The sequence below is a fragment of the Gracilinanus agilis genome, chromosome 6, assembly GCF_016433145.1.
Source record: "Gracilinanus agilis isolate LMUSP501 chromosome 6, AgileGrace, whole genome shotgun sequence".
NCBI classification, from domain to species: Eukaryota; Metazoa; Chordata; class Mammalia; order Didelphimorphia; family Didelphidae; genus Gracilinanus; species Gracilinanus agilis.
Window position 1 is genome coordinate 215646567 of NC_058135.1, and position 22704 is coordinate 215669270.

At 39.0% G+C, this 22704-nt stretch overlaps 1 protein-coding gene across 1 annotated transcript in view; it reads left to right on the forward strand.

Moving 5' to 3' along the window:
• The window catches only part of SORCS2 (sortilin related VPS10 domain containing receptor 2), a 1347356-nt gene that overhangs the window by 1314489 nt on the left and 10163 nt on the right, over positions 1-22704 (forward strand). The window contains exons 25-26 of the mRNA XM_044681767.1: positions 5897-5996; positions 7969-8071. Coding sequence (XP_044537702.1) covers positions 5897-5996; positions 7969-8071 — 203 coding nt within the window. The remainder of the gene's footprint in view (positions 1-5896; positions 5997-7968; positions 8072-22704) is intronic.

The window sequence follows — 22704 nt, forward strand, 5'->3', positions numbered from 1 at the left end:
GATCACATGGGTCGATGGGGATATGATCGGAGATGTAGACACTAAATGATCACTCTATGGCAAATAATAATAACATGGAAATAGGTTTTGAACAATGATACATGTAAAACCCAGTGGAATTGCATGTTGGCTCGGGGGGCGGAGGGAGGGAAGAATCATGTAACCATGCAAAAATATTCTAAATTAATTAAATTTAAAAATAAATACAAATAAACAAGAGAGGGTCATACAATAGAAGAGGGAATTTTAGATTCCAAAGAGAACATCATCTATCCCATGTGTTTGATATTCTACCATTAGATGCTGATGGCTTTGAAGTAAGTTTTCCCTCTAGAGGAACAATTGCTGAAGATATCACAGATAATATTCACAGTTTCAGTGTGGATTGTTAACAATAAACTCTGAGGACCCTTCCAGCCTATCAATGAGTCTATGATTTTAAACTGCAGCTACTCCTGAAAATGGTTACTTTAACTTAAATAAACAATAATTAAGTGTCCATTATAGGTAAGGGGCTGTACAAGTCACTGGAGATACAAAGATGGGGAAGACACAGTCCCTGGATCTTAGGAATGAATAGAGGGGATAAGGCTCATACACATTTAGCTATATTACAATGTGCCATCAAATTAAAGAAGATAGACATCCCTTCCAGATAGAAAGATCAAAGGAAAAATCCTAGAGCAGATTTTATGTGACTTGGCACCCTTAAAAGAAGGGAAGGATGCTATAAAGAAAGAGAAGAAATGTGGACAAAGACTCCAACCTGGGAAATGGAGTCTTCCAGTTTTGCTGTAATAGAGAATATTTAAAGGGCAATAGTGGGGAGATATGCCTAAAAATTTAGATGGCAGCCTGATAATACATGCCCTTGAATGTAATATCAAGAGTATGGAAATGTTTTTCTTAGGCGGTAGGGATTACTGCAGATTTGTGAGCTGGTGAGTGACATAATCCAAATTCTGCCTTAAGAAAACTCTGAGTGTCTTGAAAGACTCCTAAAAAAAAAAACACTGGACTTGGAAGAAGTTAATCTAGGCTTAAGAGTCAGATCTGCTACTTATCAGTTGAGGATTATAGGCAATTCACTGCTTTTCTCACTATTACCTAGATAGATAGTATAGTATAATGTACTGAATTTGGAGTCAAAAGGGCCTGGGTTCAAATTCTCCCTCAGATTTATTATTTGATATGCAATCCTAAGTCACTTAACCTCTCCAGCTCTTAGCTTCCTCATCTATAAAATGAGTATTCAAAGACCTATAAAGTCTCTTTCAGTTATAAATCTATGACCTATGGGACATAGAAGCATGTGAACCATAGAACCTAAGCTAGTCCCTTAAATCTCAGTACCCCAAGCAACTTCTTTGACTGACTTTAAAGCATATAACCTTCTGCATCCATGGAAGAAATTTCCTCACAGTAAATTCCCTACTCAACTTGGCTGAAATCAGAGATCCGGTCCTCAATCCACCCCCTGGATACTTCTATTACCTCGCAGGGATTTTGTGAGAAAGGTGTTTTATGAATGTTAAAGGCCTATAAAGTGTGAGTTATCATCACTGGAGGGTAGAAAGAATAGAGACAGTGAGGTCAATTAGGAATGTATTCATTAGTACAAGTATGCAGTAAGTAGGGCTCTTTGTTGGGTGCTAACAATACGAGTAGAAAGTAGAAAGGGGGAATGGGGGCAGCTGGGTAGCTCAGTGGAGTGAGAGTCAGGCCTAGAGACAGGAGGTCCTGGGTTCAAAACCCAGCCTCAGCCACTTCCCAGCTGTGTGACCCTGGGCAAGTCACTTGACCCCCATTGCCCACCCTTACCACTCTTCCACCTATGAGACAATACACCAAAGTACAAGGGTTTAAAAAAAAAAAAGGAAAAAAAAAAGAAAGTAGAAAGGGATGCTCATAGTTAGAATCATAGAAACCTGGCAAGTGATTGAATGTCAGTGATAAGAAAGAGAAGAGTGAAAGATGGCTGAGGTTTTAGAAATGAGTGAAAAAAATGTTTAAGGAGCTCATCAGCACAGATAGAGAATACAGGAGAAAAGATAGATTGGTTGTTTTTAAGGGAAACAGCTTAAAATCAGAACCCTAGAGTACAGATGGGTTGGTAAGCATTTAGAAAACTGAACAGTGATCTCTAAGATTCTGCATGATATCTATGAGAACAAGTCATGCTGGGGCAGCTAAGTGGCACAATGGATAGAGCACCAGACCTGGAGTCAGGAGGAGCTGGGTTCAAATACGACCTCCAGACACTTCCTAACTTTGTGACGTGGGGAGGGAAAATGAAAACTTTACTTCATCCTGTTTGCCTAGCCCAGGACCTTCTGTCTTAGTAAGGAATTCTAGGGCTATAGAAGTCATGTACTTTGGTCACATTTCCTTTTTTGATAAGACTATTAGAGTGGGGAAGACTATAGCCCTAGAATTCCTGGATTTCGGTGAGGCATTTGGCAAAGCAGTTCATGCCTTCTTTGTTGACATTGGAGAGATGAGTAGATTTAAAATAATCAGGTCCATGGAGTCCTCATGAATGGACTTGTGTCAGTTTGGAGGAAGGGGCCTACGGGAGGGTACCAAGGACCTGTCCTTGACCCTGTGCTGTTTAATATTTTTAACCAAAGTCTTCACAAAAAACATATAGGACATGCTTATCACATTTCCAGATGGGTTAGCCAGGACACATACATCCAGAATCAATAATACCTCACAGATTAGACCAATGGCCATATCTAAAAAGATAAAATTTAATATATTTGAGTAGAGTTCCATTCTGTTTCAAAAATTCAATTTCTAAAATATAGGATATGGGGCAGTTAGGTGGCCCAGTGGATAGAGAGTCAGACCTGCAGGTCTGAGGTCCTGGGTTCAAATCTGGCCTCAGATACTTCCTAGCTATGTGATCCTGGGTAAGTCACTTAATTCCAATTGTCTAGCCCTTACATATCTTTTGCCTAGGAACCAATACTTAATATTGATTTTAAGACTGAAAGTTGAGGGTTTAAGAAACATAAAATATAAGATTAGCAATTTTTCATGGAGTTCATAGAATACAATTTTAATATAAGAAAGCAGTGTGATAAAGCAACAAAAAATAAAAGCTAACTGCAACACTTTAGTCAATTATGGCAACCATATTTTAAGAAGGATGAGGATAGGCTAAGCTATGTCCCAATGTTTTGGGACCAAGCCAAGTAAATTTAATCCCTCTTCTAAATGAAACTCTCCTAAAACATGAAGCAGCTAGCAAAATCCCCTAAGTCTTTTCTTTCTTGGATTCTTATTCCTTCCCATTTCCTTTACCATGATGGTCACCCTTTCCAAACTATCAGTATTTTTAAAATATTCAACTAAATAGAAATCAAATTCATCTAGGGTTAAGATTTCAATTTGCACAATACAGTTCTGTAGGAGGTGTAGAGAGAGATAGGAAGGGAGCAGCTTGGTGGTTCCTTGGATTGAGAGCCAGGCCTAGAAATGGGAGGTCCTGGGTTCAAATTTGACCTCAGATACTTCCTAATTGTGTGACGCTGACCAGGTCACTTAACCCCCACTGCCTAGCCGTTACCACTCTTCTGCCTTGGAACCAATACACAGTACTGATTTTAAGACAGAAGATAAGGATTTTAAAAATTATAGATAGAAGAACCATAGGGTCATAGAATGAGAAGAGACCCTTAGAGGCCATCTGGTTCAATTTCATCATAGAAAGGAGCAAATACAGGGATAGGCAAGGAAGCCATTGCAAAGACACATGCAACAAGGGACCCATGAATGTGACCACTGTATGGGGTGGTTACTTGGGAAAATGCTCCAATTTTAAACCCTGCCTGGGATTCATAGATGCATGCCTTTGTCCTACCTTTATTTGCTGGGCAGGTGAAGAAGGGAAGAAGAACTAGAATTGTGATTCCATTGATGTAGATAACTCCCAAAGAAGAAATTCCCTCTCCCAATGCAGATTGATATTCTCAAAGTTATATGGAATCCTAAGCAGTTAAGTGACTTACCCAGGATCACATAATCAAAATTTAGCAAAGGCATAACCTGAACTCAAATCTTCCTGACTGAGGCTGACTCTATAACCATTATGCTGTGCTGCTTTTCATCTATGAGTAAGAAAAATCAAGGTCCAGAGAGAAGTGACTTATTCTAAGTCATCCAACATGTTATTAGTACAGCCCAATTTCCTGACTCCAAATGCAGGACCCTTTCCATTATACCCTACAGGGGTGATGTTTAGCTCCAGTTGTTGGAGGGAGCCAGATTAATACAGAAGACCAATAAATCAAGGTCTGATATCCTAGAAAATTGCCACTCCTGAAAGGGCTCGAAGACATTTATCTTCTCTTGCCAAGCCAGTGGGCACTTTTAATAATAATGCTATTTCGTAGCAACATAGACAATCATATTTCAGTCCATTTTATCCGCATTAGGAAAAAGTAAATAAATGGCTGTAAAATTGTATGTGAGTGGATGGAGACAAATGCCCTTTCTTAATAAGATGCCTCCGAAAGCAGGAGCATGGGAGCTTGACGTGTCGGCGGAATCATGTTGTCACCGAACGATTGTACCCAACGTGAGGCAGATCAGAAATGATAGAGTGACTGCCCAGTGGCTCTGGTCAGGAACCTGTGCATATTGGGGAAACTTTAATAAGAACCTATTCAACAAACAGGCTGCAATTCCCTACGCATCAGCCCAGCAGTGCATGTAAGTGAAATGCTGCTGAACACCGCGAGCAGAAGATTCTAATGGATTCAGCGAGGGAAAAGATGAGACCATAAACATTTGTCATTTGTAGCACAGATGGGCTGCCAGGATTGGAGTTTGCTTTTCAGCTCAAAGTATCTGAACTCATTCACTGCAGGTGATCTGCTGACACCTGGATTCCATGGCATGGAACAGAAGAGATTTCCTTCTCATCATAGAAGGAAAGGTTCATTGAGATTCTGAATCGGAGTGTCCAACCACCTCCCCAATGCCTAACTCCCTGACGACATCCCTGAGGGTCACTCTCCAGCTTGGGAGCAGGGTTTGGGTGGGAAACTCCTACATTTGAGCCGGAAGAGCCTTAGAGATCATCTCATCCAACCCTTTTATTTCACAACTCAGAGCATGCAAGACTTTGGGGCTGAAAGGGACATAAAACATGGAATAGTCACATCTGGAAACACTGTCTGCATCTTCATTTTACAGATGAGGACTTGAAGTTAGTGAAGTTTCAAGAACAAAATTCAAGCCCACATCTTCCAAATTTCAAGTTCAGCACTGTCTGCCCTGTTCTGTGCAGCTTGTTTATTTAACAAGAATGCTTCTCTTTCCAGACAGGTTAAAGAACTTGTCCCACGCAGAACTAGTAGTCGAGGGGATAGGAGATAGCCTTTGACTTAGGCAAGAACTAGTTTTAATTGTTAATTCAAGAGTTATAAGAATTGGAAGCGTGGGCAAGTCTCTTTACTGTAAACCTCAGTTTCTTTATATGTCAGAGATAATAAACATGGTGCTCCTCTTCATTGAATAATTTAGCACCTGAGAAAGGAGAGTTTTTAATATTCTTACTTAGCATTATTCTTTCTGTTAACTAGTTATCAAGTTCTGGCAGCTCAAGATATCCCAAAGTAAATATGCATTCTAGATGCAACTACGTGGATTAGTGGTTTGAGAGACAGGACTAGAGATGGGAGTTCAGGGTTCAAATCTGGCCTCAGAGAGTTTCCACCTCTGTGACCCTGGACAAGGCACTTAACCCCCATTATCTAGCCCTTACAGCTCTTCTGCATTGGAACCAATACACACCATTGATTCTAACACAAAAGGTAAGGGCTTTTAAAAAAATCTTTAAAAACTAAAATATGTGTTTCTTGTTTTGTTTCTTTCTCGTTTTCAGAGGATCATGGCCATCAAGCAAGCTTTGAATGCCCACAACATCAGCTTTTTCCTAAGAGGAGGCTTCTGGGTACTTGTAACGCTACGTGACACAGATGCAGGTAAAGACAGAATATGTATTATCCTTGGCCAACGTTGGGAATGGAGGGCTGAGCAATTCTCTTTGACTAGATGTGGGACCAGAAGATAACCCTCATCAGTTAAGGATTTCCAGAAATTTGATCCATTGTCAATGGTCTGCTCACCTCGCTGATCTTTCACCTATCTATCCATTTCCACACACAAATTAGCTTTAAGACAGGCTATTTGTTGGAAACAAAATCTGTCTCTCAATAGTATATTTGTCCACCTTGATGCTGCTGAAGGATTTAATAGTTTCTTCTCTGCCCAGTTCTGCCATCCTAAGTTCTACATTTGAAGGTCTCTCCTAAGATTCACATTTGACATTTTTACATACCTTTCAGCCCTAACAGGCAGAGTGGATAGAGTATGGGGCCTCAACTTAGGAAAATTTCTCTTCCTGAGTTCAAATCTGGCCCCAAACACTTACTGGCTATGTGACTCTATGGCAAGTCACATAACCCTTTTGCCTCAGTTTCCACATGTATAAAATGAGGTAGAGAAGGAAATGGCAAGCCATTCCACTATCTTTGCCAAAAAAAAAAAAAAAAAACAAATGGGATCACAAAGGGTTGGAAAAAACAAAACAACCACCCAATTCTAAAGCCTATGATTTTATGGCTCATATTTAATGGCTCTTCTTCCTCGTGGAAAAATGTGAACATTCATGCATTAAAAATGAAACCAGGAGAGTAGTAATTAATGAATACAGTCGTAGATTCAATTGTACCCAGGAAACTAACCTCTTTGGGCCTTTAATTCCTTAGGGCCACAATTTCTCTCTTCTTAGTTTTATTATTTCTTTCCTCTTTGGATGATAACTTTAGTAGGGACTAAAGAGCTTTCCCTGATCTCAAAATACCTTATTTTTTTCTGAATCTGATTTTTATTGATGCCTTTTCTTTTTATATCACATTAATTTCTGAATATATCCTTTCCTCTCTCAGTTGAGCTGTGTAACAAGGATTTTTAAAAGAAAAACAAAAAAAGCAGGTTAGAAGAACCAGCCCACATATCCATTACAAGTGACAGGATTTGAAATATTCCACAACTGTGGCCCCCCACTTCTGTAAAGATGGGGGAGGAGTGTGCCTTAAGTGCTTTCACCTCTGTTATAAAAAAAATAGCCAATGGCCTAAGGGAAGAAACTATACACATTTTTTTGTTGGTTGCACAGGAGCTGAAATCCTAGCATCCAAGAGAAATACAACTAGCAAGTTCTGATTTAAGTCAGGGATTCTTATCCTTTTTTGTGTCTGCCTCCTTTGAAAGTCTGGTGAAGCCCACGGATCCCTTTCTCAGAATGATGTTTGTTTGTTTTTTTAATGAATAAAATAACATATATAAGATTACTAAGGAATCCAATCATATTGAAATATTTATCAAAATACGTTTTTTCAAGTTCACAGACCCTCCTTCGCAAGTTAAGAACCTTTCATTTAAGTAATAGGCTCATCGAATGGCAGAGCTGGAAGGAACCTTAGTACATAAAACACAGAATGTTTGAGTTGGAAAGGATCTTAGAGATCTAGCCCAAATGCCTCATTTTACAAAATGTTCCCCCAAAATCCCAGAGCCCAAAGTTCACATTCCTTGAAATCTTTTTCTTACCAATCCTCCTCTATGCTTGGCTTTTCCAGTTTAAGCTATTCCTTATCTAAAGGAACTGAGAGATCGAAAGATATAACTGGTTATATTAACATAGTTAATTGGATTTGTTATAGATAGATAGATGGATGGACGGATGGACAGACAGACAGAAAGATAGATAGCTATGCGTATGTGTGTGTGTTGGGTATATTGGATATATATTCCTGGATATGTATGTGTATTGGATATACATTAGTATTAGAATCTCTACTAGAATTCCAAGTCGTGGATCTCTCCTCAAAATAAGTTGGAGAGCCGTGGAGCTCACAAAGACGTTGCACTAACCATGTCGTTTATCTGCAGATTCTCAAAGGATCGGAGGAGGTGGTGGCTATTGGGCCCTCATCGTTCTTTTCCTTATCTGTCTTTTTGCAGTGGGAGCTTTCATCCTCTACAAATTTAAAAGGCAAGTCCGCTTTCATTTTTTTCAGACAATGGATTAGCTATATGTAACATACAATGGAGTTGCCTCTCTCTGTAAGTGGAGTTGGAAGTCATCTCTGTGATGATATAAGGCAGTGGTTCCCATTTTGGCCTACCACCCCCTTTCCAGAAAAAAATATTACTTAGCACCCCCTGGAAATTATGAAACTATTTCTTGAACTCACAACAGAATGTAATTAAAAAAAAAAAGTGTGATAATCACCACCTCCCTAGATCGCTTCAGCACCCACCAGGGGGCGGTGGCGCCCACTTTTGGAATCATTGATATAAGGAATACCCCTTGCCTCCCGAATATCACCCACATTTATTTGGCACTGTATTTCCTCCCTTCAGGGAACGTATATTCTAATGGATGTGGAGATAACCCACATAAGAGAGTAATGACCATGGAAGAGACTTTTAGTCTAGAGCAGTAATGGCAAACTGATGGCACATGGTGTGCTCTCATGGACTGATAGACTGAGTAGGACATTTAGAGCTGGAAGGGATCCCTGAGAGGTTGTCTAAGTTCAAGCCGTCCACTTCATACTTGAGCAAACAGAAGCTCCAAGAAAGCTAACAAGTTTTTCAAGCTGGGACAAAATCCAACAGGTAGAGGCAGAACCAGAACTGTAAGTCACCTTGATTCTTGGCTTGATGGTCTCTCAGCTATGCCACAGTGCAATGATGCTCCTTAGAGTCGTCATCCATGTATCTTCATTTTTTTAACCCTTACTTTCTGCCTTAGTCATAAGGCCAAGACTTAGTGCCCTTAGTCATAAGGGCAAGGGCTAGGCAATGTGAGTTAAGTGGCTTTCCCAAGGTCACACAGCTAGGAAGTATCTGAGGCCACATATGAACCCCACTCCAGGTCCCAGGTATTCTGCTCTCTAGTCACTGTGCTACCTACTTGCTCCGTTAGAAGCTGTAGGCGGGGGCAAGAACTGATTTAAAAAAATGGATATCCCACCTTTGTCCTTGATGATATTCAATATTTCACCTTTCAAGTATTGTAAATTTCTGGGTTCTAGTTCTTGGTTTTCCAGATGGGTCAGCTTTATGCAAGAAATATTTTGATGAGAAGCTTTTTTAGACCATACTATCCTTTTTTACTTTCCTTTGGGGGGATTTTTTTTGGGTGCAGAAAACCAATAGCACATGATTCTTTGAGGGAGGAAGGGAGATAGTTTAATTCTACCCATCTAGAAGAGTATCAGATAGGAGGTGAGGGGGGGGTAGTATCATTATTTTTTGAAGGTGAGCCAAAATTCCATTCCCACCCTTTATTGTAGATTTCAACTAAGTGTCTGTTTTCAGTTTTACTGCAATTTTGTGGTTCCTTTCCCTGGACCGCTTTCCTTTTGCTGATCACACTCCAGTTTGTATTTACCTTAGCTTCTTTTATTGACTCTGTCTCCCTTTGGCTGTCTATTTCCCAAGGCTTCCTATCTCCATGGAACTAACTTTGTAATAGTAGAGAATTGATTTGTGGAAGGAGCCTAGTCTGTAGTGCTTAGAATATTAGAGCTAGAAAGATTCTAGAAATGGAATATATGCCAGAGGAGAAGGATCAGCTAGTCCTGGATCTGTGTGTGTGTTTGTGTTTTCACATACAAAGACTCTTTCTCAGAATGTTTCCTAATGCATAAGACAGACAACAGTACAAAGGAAATCATCTATATATAATTGTCCATAAAAATTTTGAAGTTCACAAACCACAAGTTAAAAACTCTAATCAAATCCCTACCTTTCACAGGTAAGTGTCCTGCAGCCCAGCAGGAGTTAAGTGACTTGTTCAATAATATACAGATGGCTGAATTAGGAAAAGAACCCAAGGGTCCTGAATCCTAATTGAGTCCTCTTTCCAGGATATCATATTCCCTTCCTGAAGTCACTGGGAAGGTTTTTCTCTGTCATTTAGAGTGCCCTAAATGCCACTATTAGGGATTCATTATGTTTAGTTGTGAAACCTTTTTTGTCTTTAGGGGTCACTTTTTTTTAACATTCTTTGTATTGTCATGCAAACACACTTCCATATTGGTCATTGTCATCAGAGCAAAGTCATGCATAACCAAAACCCCAGAATAAAACCAAAGACACACAGATGTGAAATATGAGTTCCAACAGTTCTTTCCTGGGAGGTGGAGAGCCTTCCCCATCATTGGTCTTTCAGGATTGTCCCAGATCAGTGCATTGCTGAGAGGAGCCAAGTTTTCACACATAATCATTATCCAATATTGCTGTTATTGTGTACAATGTTCTCCTGGTTCTGCTTATTTCACTATGCATCAGTTCCTGCAGATCTTTCCAGCTTTTTCTGAAATCATCTTGCTTATCATTTCTTATAGCACAATAGTATTCCATCACTAATATATACCACAGTTTCTTCAGCCATTCCCCAGTTGATGGACATCCCCTCAATTTCCAGTTCTTTGACATCACAAAAAAGAGCAGCTATAAATATTTTTGTACAAGTAGACCCTTTCTAGGGGGTCACTTAAAAAAAAACTTATCTTCTGTCTTAGAATCAATACTGTGTATTGGTTCCAAGGCCAAAGACAGACAAGGGCTAGGTAATGAGGGTTAAGTGACTTGTTCGGGGTCACACAGCTGGAAAGTGTCTGAGACCAGATTTGAACTCAGGACTTCCCATCTCTAATCCTAGCTCTCAACCCACTGAGTCATCTGCATGCCCCCAGGGGTCACTTTTTGAAATATAGATATTTCTACAGGAAAGAAAAGCAGTTTAAAGATCTAGTTGACAACTAAAATTTAGAATGTAGATTCAATGATCACATTCTAAGAACAGAATCACAGAACAGATACAGAGAATGGAGTCAGGAAGGGAAGGACTTTAAGGAAGAAGAAAAGCACTAATAGGAAAGTTGAAAGGGAAGAGGTACTATGGAAAAATGAGGAGTACTAAATTTGACATAAGACCAGGGTTCAAATTATGGTGTTCCACTGCTCTGTAACATTGTACAAATTACTTAATATTTCTGAGCCTCTTTTCCTATTTGTAAAATGAAAATATTACAGTGAAAGAATGGTGAATTAGAAGCCTAGACACCTGTATTCTTGCCTAGGCTGTATTACTTCCTGTGTGACTTTTGGTATCAGTCACTTAAGCTCTCAAGACCTCAGTTTCCCCAACTATAAAATCAAAGTAGTAATTCCTGCACTGCCTGACACATGCAATTGCTTTTATTCTCTGGGTTTCAGTTTCTCCATTTATGGAATGGACATAATGATCCCTATACCACTCCCCTGACAGGACTGCTGTGAGGCACAATCGGGATTGGGTTTATAAAATTCTTTGTGGCAGATGAATGCTACATAAAAGTAAGGCTTTATAACTTTATTAAGGAATAGGCTCTGACCCATCAGCCAATAAGCATTTACTAAGAGCCCACCAGGGATAGCTAGATGGCACAGTGGATAGAGTGTCAGGCCTGGAGTCAGGAAGATGCAATTCCCTGAGTTCAAATCTGGCCTCAGACACTGGCTGGGTGACCCTGGTCAAGTCACTTGATCTAGGCCTGGATTTCCATCCACTAAGCCATTGAGTTGGCCCCCCAATCCTACTTTTTTTTTAAATGAGTGAGAGCTGTAGATCTAGATCTTAGACACCCAGAATCACATTTTGATAACTATGAATGAAGATAAATAATCTCTCCCATCTGAGCCATAATTCTCTTATCCATAAAATAGAGAGAATAATAGCTACATCCCGAATTTACCTCTAGGTTAGAATTCGGTCATGAACACAAAAAAATCCAGCCCTTCCTGACAGCAGGAACAATTCAAACTCCCATACCCACCTCGAGAAAAAGCATCATGTATTGTTATGTTTTAAGAAAGTGGCATTATTTAGTATCCATCACCCATTTACTGCCATCTTCCCTGTAATCCCTATAGTCTACATCAGTGGTTCCCAAACTTTTTTGGCCTACCACCCCCTTTCCAGAAAAAAATATTACTTAGCCCCCTGGAAATTAATTTTTTAAAAATTTAATAGCAATTAATAAGAAAGATCAATGCAACTGTGGCCATCACCGTCTCCCTGGATCGCTGCAGCACCCACCAGGGGGCGGTGGGGCCCACTTTGGGAATCACTGGTTTATATGAATGCTAATTCTTTCTGGAAGGTAAAGTAGTTTAATCCAGGGTGAAGAGCAGAATAAAAAATTCTGTGGGCCCCACTGAGCTCTTTTGGGTATCCCATCATATTGCAACATGCCACAAAGATGGTTGATGTATACAATAATATCGTCTCAATGGCAACCCAACCAAAGTCTGGCCTTATGGCTCATAAAACTGCCAGGAGCATCTATTACCAGGTACTGGGGATTTACACTTCTTCATTAGCCCCAGGGTCAGGCACAATTAGACACCATCACAGTTACCCAAAGACAAATAGAGGAGGGAAGTTTTTGTGATTTGTTTTTTCCCTTAAAGGGAAACAGAATTCTCCTCCTGGGACCAAATGCCATTCTGGAAGTCTGTGTTGTCATTTTCTTCAAAGGGAAAGATGCTGAGTGTATGCTAGAGCACGAATGTTTCCAGTCCCCACTACCCCTTTTCTTTTAGTTTTTATTAAAAAAGAATTTTGCCCTTGGAAATTACAAGGGGTCGAAATTGTCATTTGGACTTATATTGAGCTGCTACTGATGAGAATTTGAAAAGACAAACAGGTCCTCTCTGAGAAGCTGGTGATTGGATTCTATACCTGAGGATTAGCTGGCAAATATGCCAAGCGGAGGCCTGATGAAATCTGAGAGCTGGTAGGATGATGATTATTTTTTTTAGAAGGTTGCATGATTTTGTCACAATATGGAATAAAAAAAGAAATAGAGCTCTCGATTGATTACATCTCTTACAGAGTCTTCTCCTCAATTAATATTCAAAAGAAAGCACATGAAGATGGACCTAGACAATAGAGTAAAAGCTTTCATTACAACAAACTGATAATAATCATTCTAACTATCCATTCCTATATCAGGAAGACATAACATGTTCACAAAGCATTTCCATGCAATCACCTGTTGGGCTGTTGGTTGTATAAGTATTAGTGGCCCCCTGTTTACAAACAAGGTAACTGAGGCAAAGACAGGTTTAGAGAGTTGGCTGATAAGTTCATAATGAAGCTAAGATTTCAACCCAAAGACCTCTTCTCCTATTATGGCTACTAGAAGAAACTTAATATAGTAGAAAGAGCAGTGGATTGTCAGTTAGGAAATAAGCACCTACTAAGTATTATGTTGGGGATACAAAGGAAAGCAAAAAATATCCCTTGCTCTCTGGGTACTCAAATCTAACTAGGAAGACCATATGTGAATAATTATGTGCAAGCAAAATATAGAGAGGAAAAATAAGAGACAATTAAAAGAAAAAAGTCACTAGCATTAAGGGAGATCATAAAGGACTCTCAAAAGAAGGAATTTTAGCTGGGATTCAAAGGAGTCAAATATGAAGAGGGAGAGAATCCCACGCATGAGGAATGAGTACAACAGTGAGAAGAGGAACAGCTGTGTTGTGTGAGGAACGGCTAAGAGTTCAATGACATTGGACCATAGAGTACACTGCAGGCAATAAGGTCCGAGGACACTGGAAAGGGAGAAGGGGGGCAAGTTGGTAAGGGTTTCAAAACCAGAGGATTTTCTATTTGATCCTGGAGGTGATAGGGAGCCACTGAAGGTTATTGAATGGAAGGGTGTCATGGTCCACAGGGTCACAAAGAGTCAGATAGATGCAACTGAACAATAGAACAGGGATGAAAATATTAAATAACTCATTGTATTGTTATCAAGGAAGTACTTTGTAAACTATGAAAGGCAATATGGCCATTAACTCCATTGTTGCCATTATTCTGATTATGATTATTATTGCCTCAGACATGTGATACCATCAAAGAGGAAAATCCCAACAGAAATTCTTTCCATGGATTCAGATCAGCCTCTACTCTATAACTTACAGTCTTTAGAGTTGTCTGGAAGAGTAAGAGGTTAAATGAGTTCCTCACAGATATAAAGCCAGGAGGTACCAGAAGTAGGTCTTGAACTATGGTCTTCTTGACTGAACATGGGCTGTCTTTCCGCCATGCCCAATTACTCCCTTTGGATCATGATCACACAACATGGATGGCACATTTGCCACAAATACATACGCATTCTAGCACACAGGCACAGTGGACTCTCATCAAAATGTGAATCGAATACAAATACTTTTCCTAGAAGTTTTATGTGAAGCCAGAATTTAAAATGAACTGAGCTTGCTGATTTTGAAACTTTGATTTTTAGCAGAGGATGAGCAGGCAAGGAGAGCTGATGTCTGTATGACTAGAGGCAACATTCACATCAGTGTGGTCACAGATATGCTCAAATATTCAATAGATATATTGACTGTTTAAAAAAAACAAACAACCCTTACCTTCTGTCTTAGAATCAATACCGTGTGTTGGTTCTAAGGCAAAAGAATGGTAAGTGCTAGGCAATGGGCGTTAAGTGACTTGCCCAGGGTCACACAGCTAGGAAGTGTCAGAATTCAATCTTGAACCCAGGATCTTCTGTCTCTGGGTCTGGCTCACAAGCCACAGAGCCACCCAGCTGCCTCCAATAGATCAACTCTCTCATGATGCTTCAATATATGGCTGTACCCATGGTTTTGTCAGTTTCAAAACGTTGTGGCCAGATGGAACTGCATCCCCCAGAGTGCCTCAGGGGTCCCTCCTACTTCCTGACCACACCCCCCACTTCCCTCATGGGAATGATCTTGAATTGGACCAATCCTGTGCTAGACATGGGCCACGCCCCCTACTTCCACAGGCAGGATTGGTCTATATAAGAACCAATCCCACGCCTAGGCGGGGGCTTGCTCTCTTATGAATGAGGGGTTAGGAGTAGTGAAAGTGGTGAGTTAATTTCAGTCCAGGGAAACTCTGGTTGCCTTTTCTTTAATAAAAAATTTTAAAAGGCTCGAAGGACAGGGTTTTTCTTTTAGCGCTTTCCAGTTTCATCTTCCCTCCCCTCGTCTAGGTCCAACCAAACTGCATTTTCATCTTCTGCGATTCTTGTTCATTTCCTTCTATAAATCTTCCCCATGGGACCTAATCAGTATGTGAAAGGATTTCTTTTGGTTCTTGTCATAGGTCAGGAGAGCTAGTACAGGTAGGACATTTTCTCTTCTCTCACTCCATGACCCGCCAGTCAATGAACATTTATTAAGCACCTACTAGCTGCTAGGCACTGTGTTAAGCACTGGAAATACAAAAGGAGTCAAACAATAGTCCATGCCCTCAAGGGGCTCACAATCTAATGAAACTTCATTCCTTTCATTCCTGTGTTTCCTTGATTTATTTTGTACCACTTGAATATACCTAGAGCAGGTTGGCAAAGTGGGTAGAATATTGGACATAAAAGTCAGTGGAGAGGTAGGGAGAGTAGGGGACAGCTGGGAGGCTCAGTGGATAGAAAGCCAGGTCTAGAGATGGAAGTCCTGAATTCTGGACTCAGACACTTCCTAGCTGTGTTACCCTGGGCAAGTCACTTAACCATCATTACCTACTCCTTACCTCTTTTCTGCCTTGGGACCACTACACAGTTTTGATTCTAAGATAGAAGGTGAGGGTTTTTTTTAATCAGTGGGAAGATGGGATTTCAAATCTAGTCTCAGACACTCTCTATGAGATTATGGGCAAGTCACTTAGTGTCTCCATTGCCCTTTTGGGGGTATTTGCAAGTATAATAGGCATGAGTCCAGAAGAACCAGTTGAGCAGCAGGAGTGACAGTCTCTGAGCTGATGCCAAATTGATAATAGAATCCATACACTTGACTGACCCACTAGGAAAAAGACACAGAAAGGGGCACAAGAGGAAATAGGCAGATTAGACTATCAAGAGAGGAGAGAGGATGACCCATGATCTGCTGTGATCCCAGGAGCTCCCAAGAGAGGGAAAAGGAAAAGAGAGGCCAGCCATGGAGATATGAGACTTTATACCTGGAGAGAGATCTGCACACCCATCTGGCATCTGCTGGGAAATGGTCTTTGTTCTATTACTTGCCTATATATCTTACATATCAACTGCTTTTTACTTTTAAGTTTCCTTTGATTAAAATGATAAAAATAGAGACAAATATACCTAAATACATGTTACGTACATACATACATACATACAAAGATGTGTGTGTGTGTGTGTGTGTGTGTGTGTGTGTACCTTTTTTAAACTAGTGCTTGTTAGAGCTATCTGTTCCCTGGCCAAGACCTAGTCATTCTTAAACCATGGTCCAGAAATTGAAACCTTAATCTTCGATACCCTCTTAGTAACTAGTTATTCACTTTCCCCATACAACAGTCCAGGTACATCAAGGGGTAGGTATGGGGATAAACTAAGATAATATTTGTAAAAAGACTTTGGCAAATATATAAAAGAATTGTGATGGCATACAAAAAACATTGGAATTTTTATGCTTTATCACAATATGAAGAGACCTGGATTCTAATGATACATGTAAAACCCAGTGGAATTGCTCATCGGCTCTGGAGGGTGAAGGGAGGAGAAGGGGGAAGGAAAGAACGTGAATCATGTAACCATGGAAAAAGATTCTAAATTACTTAATTAAATAAGTGAATTTTTTAGAAAAGAGTCCTGGGTTCTACTCCTAGATATGACACTTTCTGGTAGACAAGTCCCTTAATTTTGATGGTCTTTAGTTTCTTTATCTGTGAAACGTGGATAATCATATTTGTACTGCCTACTTCACAGAGTCATAATGAGGATGAAACCAGATAATGATAATAAATGAGAAGCAATTTATAAACTCTAAAATATGAATTATTTTATGAAATGAATTATTACTCATCACCCAGAGTCAGGTAGGGCATTCTAAACTCTTACCTAGTAAATAGTTAATTTCTAGTTTCTGGTATGCCGTTCATCTGAGAGGTGTCCTTGGACAAGTCCTTCTCCCTCTCTTCAGTTTCTCTATTCATAAAAATGAATAGGATAGGAAATCTCCAAGGTCTGTTTAAACACATGTTCTAGAATCTAAATCCAGGATTGGGACTGGAAAGGTTCTTAGAGTATAGAGAGTTAAAATTGGGAGGAATTTTTGTCCAACCTCTTCCTTTTTTATAGAAATAGAAACAGATTGAGAGGCAAAAATCACTTGGGTAAGGTCTTACAACTGTTTCAAAGCAGATGAAAATTAATTTTTTAAAAAATTTTAATAGCAATTAATAGGAAAGATAAATGCACCTGTGGCCATCACTGCTCTCCTGGATCGCTGCAGCACCCACCAGGGGGCAGTAGCGCCCACTTTGGGAATCACTGCTCTAGCTGTTTAATTGTAAACTATAATGGGGAAAACCAGGGAAGTTAAACTAAAATATTATTTTTGGGTTCAATGGGGTGTGAGGGAGACAGGAGTGACAGAAAGCAGGACCAAACAAGGTAGGGAGACTGGGTTTAACTGCTAAGGAGGTATCTGTTAACAGAAGTGGCAGTCAGGCCCTAACTGTCTCTCTACACCATCTAGGCAAGGGGCCTATGGAAACTAGCAGGCAGATGGCAAGAGTTTATAACAAGTTTAATTAAGGAAACTATGGTAAAGGTTGGGAATAGGGGTTTCTACACTTTCAGACTAAGGGCAAACCACAGGGTCAAGGGAGGGACTTATCTACACTCAACTGAGACCTAAGCAAGTCAGGGCCCAGAGAATAACAGGACTGAAGTGGGAATCCTCACAGCAGAGTCCAGACTCACTCCAGTGATATATCAGCTCCTCCAGGACCACTAGCAGTACTCTTTCAGGTGGGTAGGTTCTGGGAGCTAAACCAGCCCAAGTTAACCTGCAACTCAGGTTGGGATTAATAGTCCCTACCAAAATCTCCCACAAGTAGATGTCAGTCTTCCTTCAGGATCTCTGGAAATATGAGGTCTCCTAGGGTCAGTTGCAACTTGTCCCAACCACAATGGAGTCCGTCTCAGAGAGCAAGCCCTCCCAGCTTCCCCATTCCATTTGGAATTCTCCAGCCGTTCCTGTTAGGTCTTCTAACTAATAATTAAATAATCCTCCTCATAACAAAACCCAGTGTTATTTTTACCACATTCTGCTGTCCCTCATAAAGATAAAAAACAAAAATAAAAATAAAAAAAGCACCACCTTTTTCTCCCAGGTTAAATTACATTCTAATTTACTCTCTTTGATTTCAACCCTTCTGAGGTTACAATTCCTTCTTGACTCTGCTTTGGAAAAAGAGTGTTGAACAGCTTCCAGCTCTCTACATAGATAGCTTTCATCCAATTGCCCATAAATGAGAGACTGTTGATGTATAGAGGGAAGTCTTCACCATCTCCTGCCCTCAATGGAGGATACTCAGGAGTCAAATTGATGATAGGAGTTGGAAAGAATAGCTTCCTTCCTATAGAGTTTGAGTACCCACTTATCAGACCAATCTCCATATTCGATTAGAACCTGGTTGAAGTGGCACAATGTGACAGCATTCTGAAGTGAACTAGAGAACTGGGGAACAGGAAATTGGATAGGTGGGGAGAGTAAGTAACTATGCAGCATTCCACCAAGCCTGAGGAAAATAATCCAACATCCAGCTAGAGTCAGTTCTGTACCACCTACAGTCACTTAGGTCATAAACCAATGAACCTTGAATTGCCCTGTATGGGAAGAAACTGAGACATTTAGATCTAGCCTCAAAGAAAACCTCCATCAGAAGGGTAGGAGACAAAAAGTGACCAATAGAAGAATACGGGGCGGGGGGGGCGGAAGGGGAAGGGGAAGGGGGGAAGAATTGAAATTGCCAAAAATCATAAGCATATAAATCACCAGAGAAAATATTAGCAGAAGGAAATATAGCCTGCAGAGGAAGCAAATAAGTTCAAGCCTCTATAAATAAGTACTATAAAACAAAGGAAAATGACCTAATGCTTGATGAGACAAAAGACATTTTTTAATTTGAGGAGAACATGGAACCACAAATACACTGTTTTCAAGTGGTTTAAAAGAAAAATGAGAATTATGTTAACAAAACTTATGTCCTATAGAACAAAAAATAATGGGTAGAAAAGACAAATTGGAATCTGAAATAGCAAGTCTCACCAAAGAAACAGAAAAGAAAACAATGAATTAGAAATACAAATATACAAAGGTTAAAAAACCTGCTAAGAGAAATGAAAAATTTTTTTCTATACAAGCAAAACATTATGATCTCAGTGATAGGATGCATAAAGACAACCCAAGGTCTATTGATGTCCCAAAAGAACACAATTCATAAATCTAAACCTAATTATGCAAGAAAACTTCTGAAATCAGAAAATAAAATGCCAATTTTAAAAAATCATAGATCACTTCCAGAAAAAAAAAACCGTGCCTGAAAACTTCAAGGTATATGGTGGTTAAATTTAAAATTTTAATTCATAAATAACAAGTTCTGCAAGCAACCAGGAGAAAGACCTTGAAATACAAAGGAAGAGAAATTTGAATAACACAAGATTATTCTGCCTCCATCAGAAAATGCAGGAGGGAATGCAATGTGTTCTGAAGAGTAATTGAGCTCAGGATGCAGCTCAAGGTGACCTACTCTGGAAATCTGGGTTTAAACATGAGTGAAAAAAGGACATTCAATCATAAAGAACCATTTGAAACATTCTTATAAAGAAAATCAGAACTGAAGAGCTTATTTTCTTCTTGAACACTCCAGACAACAGAAACTCAATGAACAAATGCAGCAGCCAAGGACCACACCAGGAAAAGTGTACCAACAGAGAGACCAATAACAGACTTCTTTCTAAATATACACAAAGAGACAGAGGTAAAAGCAGAAGTCAGGTAGAAGCAACAGTGAAGAGACAAGTCTGGGGCATTATGAACAGAACCTTGTGACATTCTATGTATGAATGAATAAATATTTTTTTGTTTATTTTGTTTGTTCTTTTGCGGGATTACCTTACAAAGTTGAAATGTGAATAAAAGAGAAGTGTCTGATGTGCTCCACTTAAATTGAAATCTTGCAATAAGGAAAAAATGAGCCTTGTCATCTTTCAGGAAGACAAAGTCTATAGAGAAGTCTATAAGGATAGAAAAATGTGAAGGGGAGACCTTTCTTTGGTTTTGATGGGTTAAGAGGTTTCTATACTCCTATGAATGAAGAGAGAAGTTCTATGAAAAGCAAGATATCTTATGCTGGGTGTTGTCTGCATGATTTGATATTTTAAAAGGCTCATCCTACCTCGGGAGAAGAGTTGGAACTCTTGGATTCTACTGGGGCATGTGGGGGTAGGAGGAAATGAGCCCACAGAGATTTGGGAACAAATACTGAAAGAAGGTAACCAGAGGCAGGATATGGATCAGTGGTAAGCTACATAATCAAGGATTTGAGAAAGAAAGTCCTATCCTGGGACACTGTCTTCTCTGTCACCTATAGGAGCAGGAATTTTCCTTGGAATAAGGCACAATCTAAAAGGGTAAAAAAACAAGGCAAGCCCTATAAGGCAGTGGTATAAACTAGAGGGCAGAGCCTACAATGGAAACTCAGAAGTTTTGATTGCATATGGACTAGAGACTAAAGAGGGCTAGATAATTAGAGAGATCATAAGTCAGAGAATAAGCTTAGAGTAGACAGAAAAAAATGATAGAGAATGAAGAGAGTAAGAGAAATACTCTCTGGAAAGGGATAGAAAAAGGGAGATTTGAAAAACTAATGAGGTGGAGTTGAAAAGGAAAGGTGAATTTACTTAACAGAGGGGAAAAGGGGGAAGAATTAAAGACATTCATAAATTCGTAAGTAAATAAAGTCATAAATAAAACTCCAAAGGGAAGAATAACAAAGAGGAAAGGTCATCAAGGATGAGAACTAGTGGGAAAAGGACCAATTTAAAAAAGATTCAGCTAAAGTAAAGAAAAAGACATAATACTCTATTGCATAAAGGACAGGGTGGGGGAGATCATAAATTGAAAAATGAATGTATTAAACAAACCAAGAAAATGTGAAAGTGATAGATTGTTCTACTATATGTCACTTACAAGAAACTAATCTTTTTATGCATTTTTTTTATTACATGTAGGAACAATTTTTGACAATCGTTTTCTGGCATTTCACGATTCAGATTGTCTCCCTCCCTCTTTCCCCTTCTCTATCCAAGGCAGTATATAGTCTGATATAGGTTACACCAAAGCTCTGGAAACAAATTTTAAAAAACAAAGAACTCCCCAAAATAAAACTGAGGGAGTAGAAAAATAGCTTGGTATGCATAAAGTGAATCCAAAAAAGCAGTTGCTGCAATTACACAATCTGACAAGGCAAAAACAAACAATATTATTTTAAAAAAAGATAAACAAGGAAATTGTTTATTGCTTATAAATAAAATTATTTATAATATCATTATTATAAAATGATGCTAAAGGAACTATAGACAAGAAAGCTATATCAGGGATAAACTTTAAAACTGAGATATAAGAGGAAATAGATGGAAACAAAATAGTGAAAGTCTTTAACATTCCTCATAGTTTGGGGGTACATCCAAGAGAAAGATAAATGAAAGAGAATGTGTAGAACCAAACAAGCAGCTGGGGAAACTAGAGGTAAAAGACATAGGACATTAAGTGCAATTAGGTAGCACAGTGGATAGAGTGTCAGGCCCAGAGTTGAGAGGTCCTAGGTTCAAATCTGGCCTCAGACACTTCTTAGCTATATAACTCTGGGCAAGCCACTTAACCCCCTTTGCCTAACCCTTACTGCTCTTTTCCCTTATAAATGATATTAAATGTTAATTTTGAGACAGAAGGCAAGGGTTTTAAAAAAACATATATATCTTCTAAATCAGACTGAAAAAAATGTATATTTCTCAATTCCATAGGGGACTTTTAGATATTGCAAACAGAAGTAAAAAAGGGAGAATTTTAAATACATCCTTTTCAGACCATCATGAGTTCAGGGACCACAACCAAAAGATAAACTCAAATGGAGATGTTGCAGTGAAATCCTAAATAATGAGTCAGTCCGTGAACAAATCATAATCATGTGAAAAAAAGATAATGATGAAATAGCGTATCAAAATTTGTGGGATACAGCCAAAGACATCTCTGGGCGAGGTGGGGTATTATATCCCTATAAGCATACATTAACCAAATTTAAAAAGGGAGGATTAATGAACTGAATGTACATTTTAAAATATTGGAAAGCCAACAAATAAATACAAAATAAAAGATGAGATATTAAACATTAGCCAGGAAATGGAAACAAAAAAAACTATAAAAGTAATAAAATTAAAGGCTGATTCTTTGAAAGGACAAAAATAAAGTTAACAAACCTTTTAGTTAATCTGATTAAAAGATGATATCACAATAAAATTAGAAGAAATAAAAAGAACAATCAGAAGCTATTATACACAGTGATATGCTAACAAAACTGATAACACAAAAGACAGGAACATACCATCAAAAAATATAAAATTCCCAAACTACCAGGGCAGATAGAGATCTTAAATAATACAATCTCCGAAAAGGAAATAGGTCTATTTGTAAAGGAACTACCAAAATGAGGGGGAATTCCTGGATTTACAGGACAATTCTGTCAAACTCTTAAAGAAAAAATTAGTAAAATTA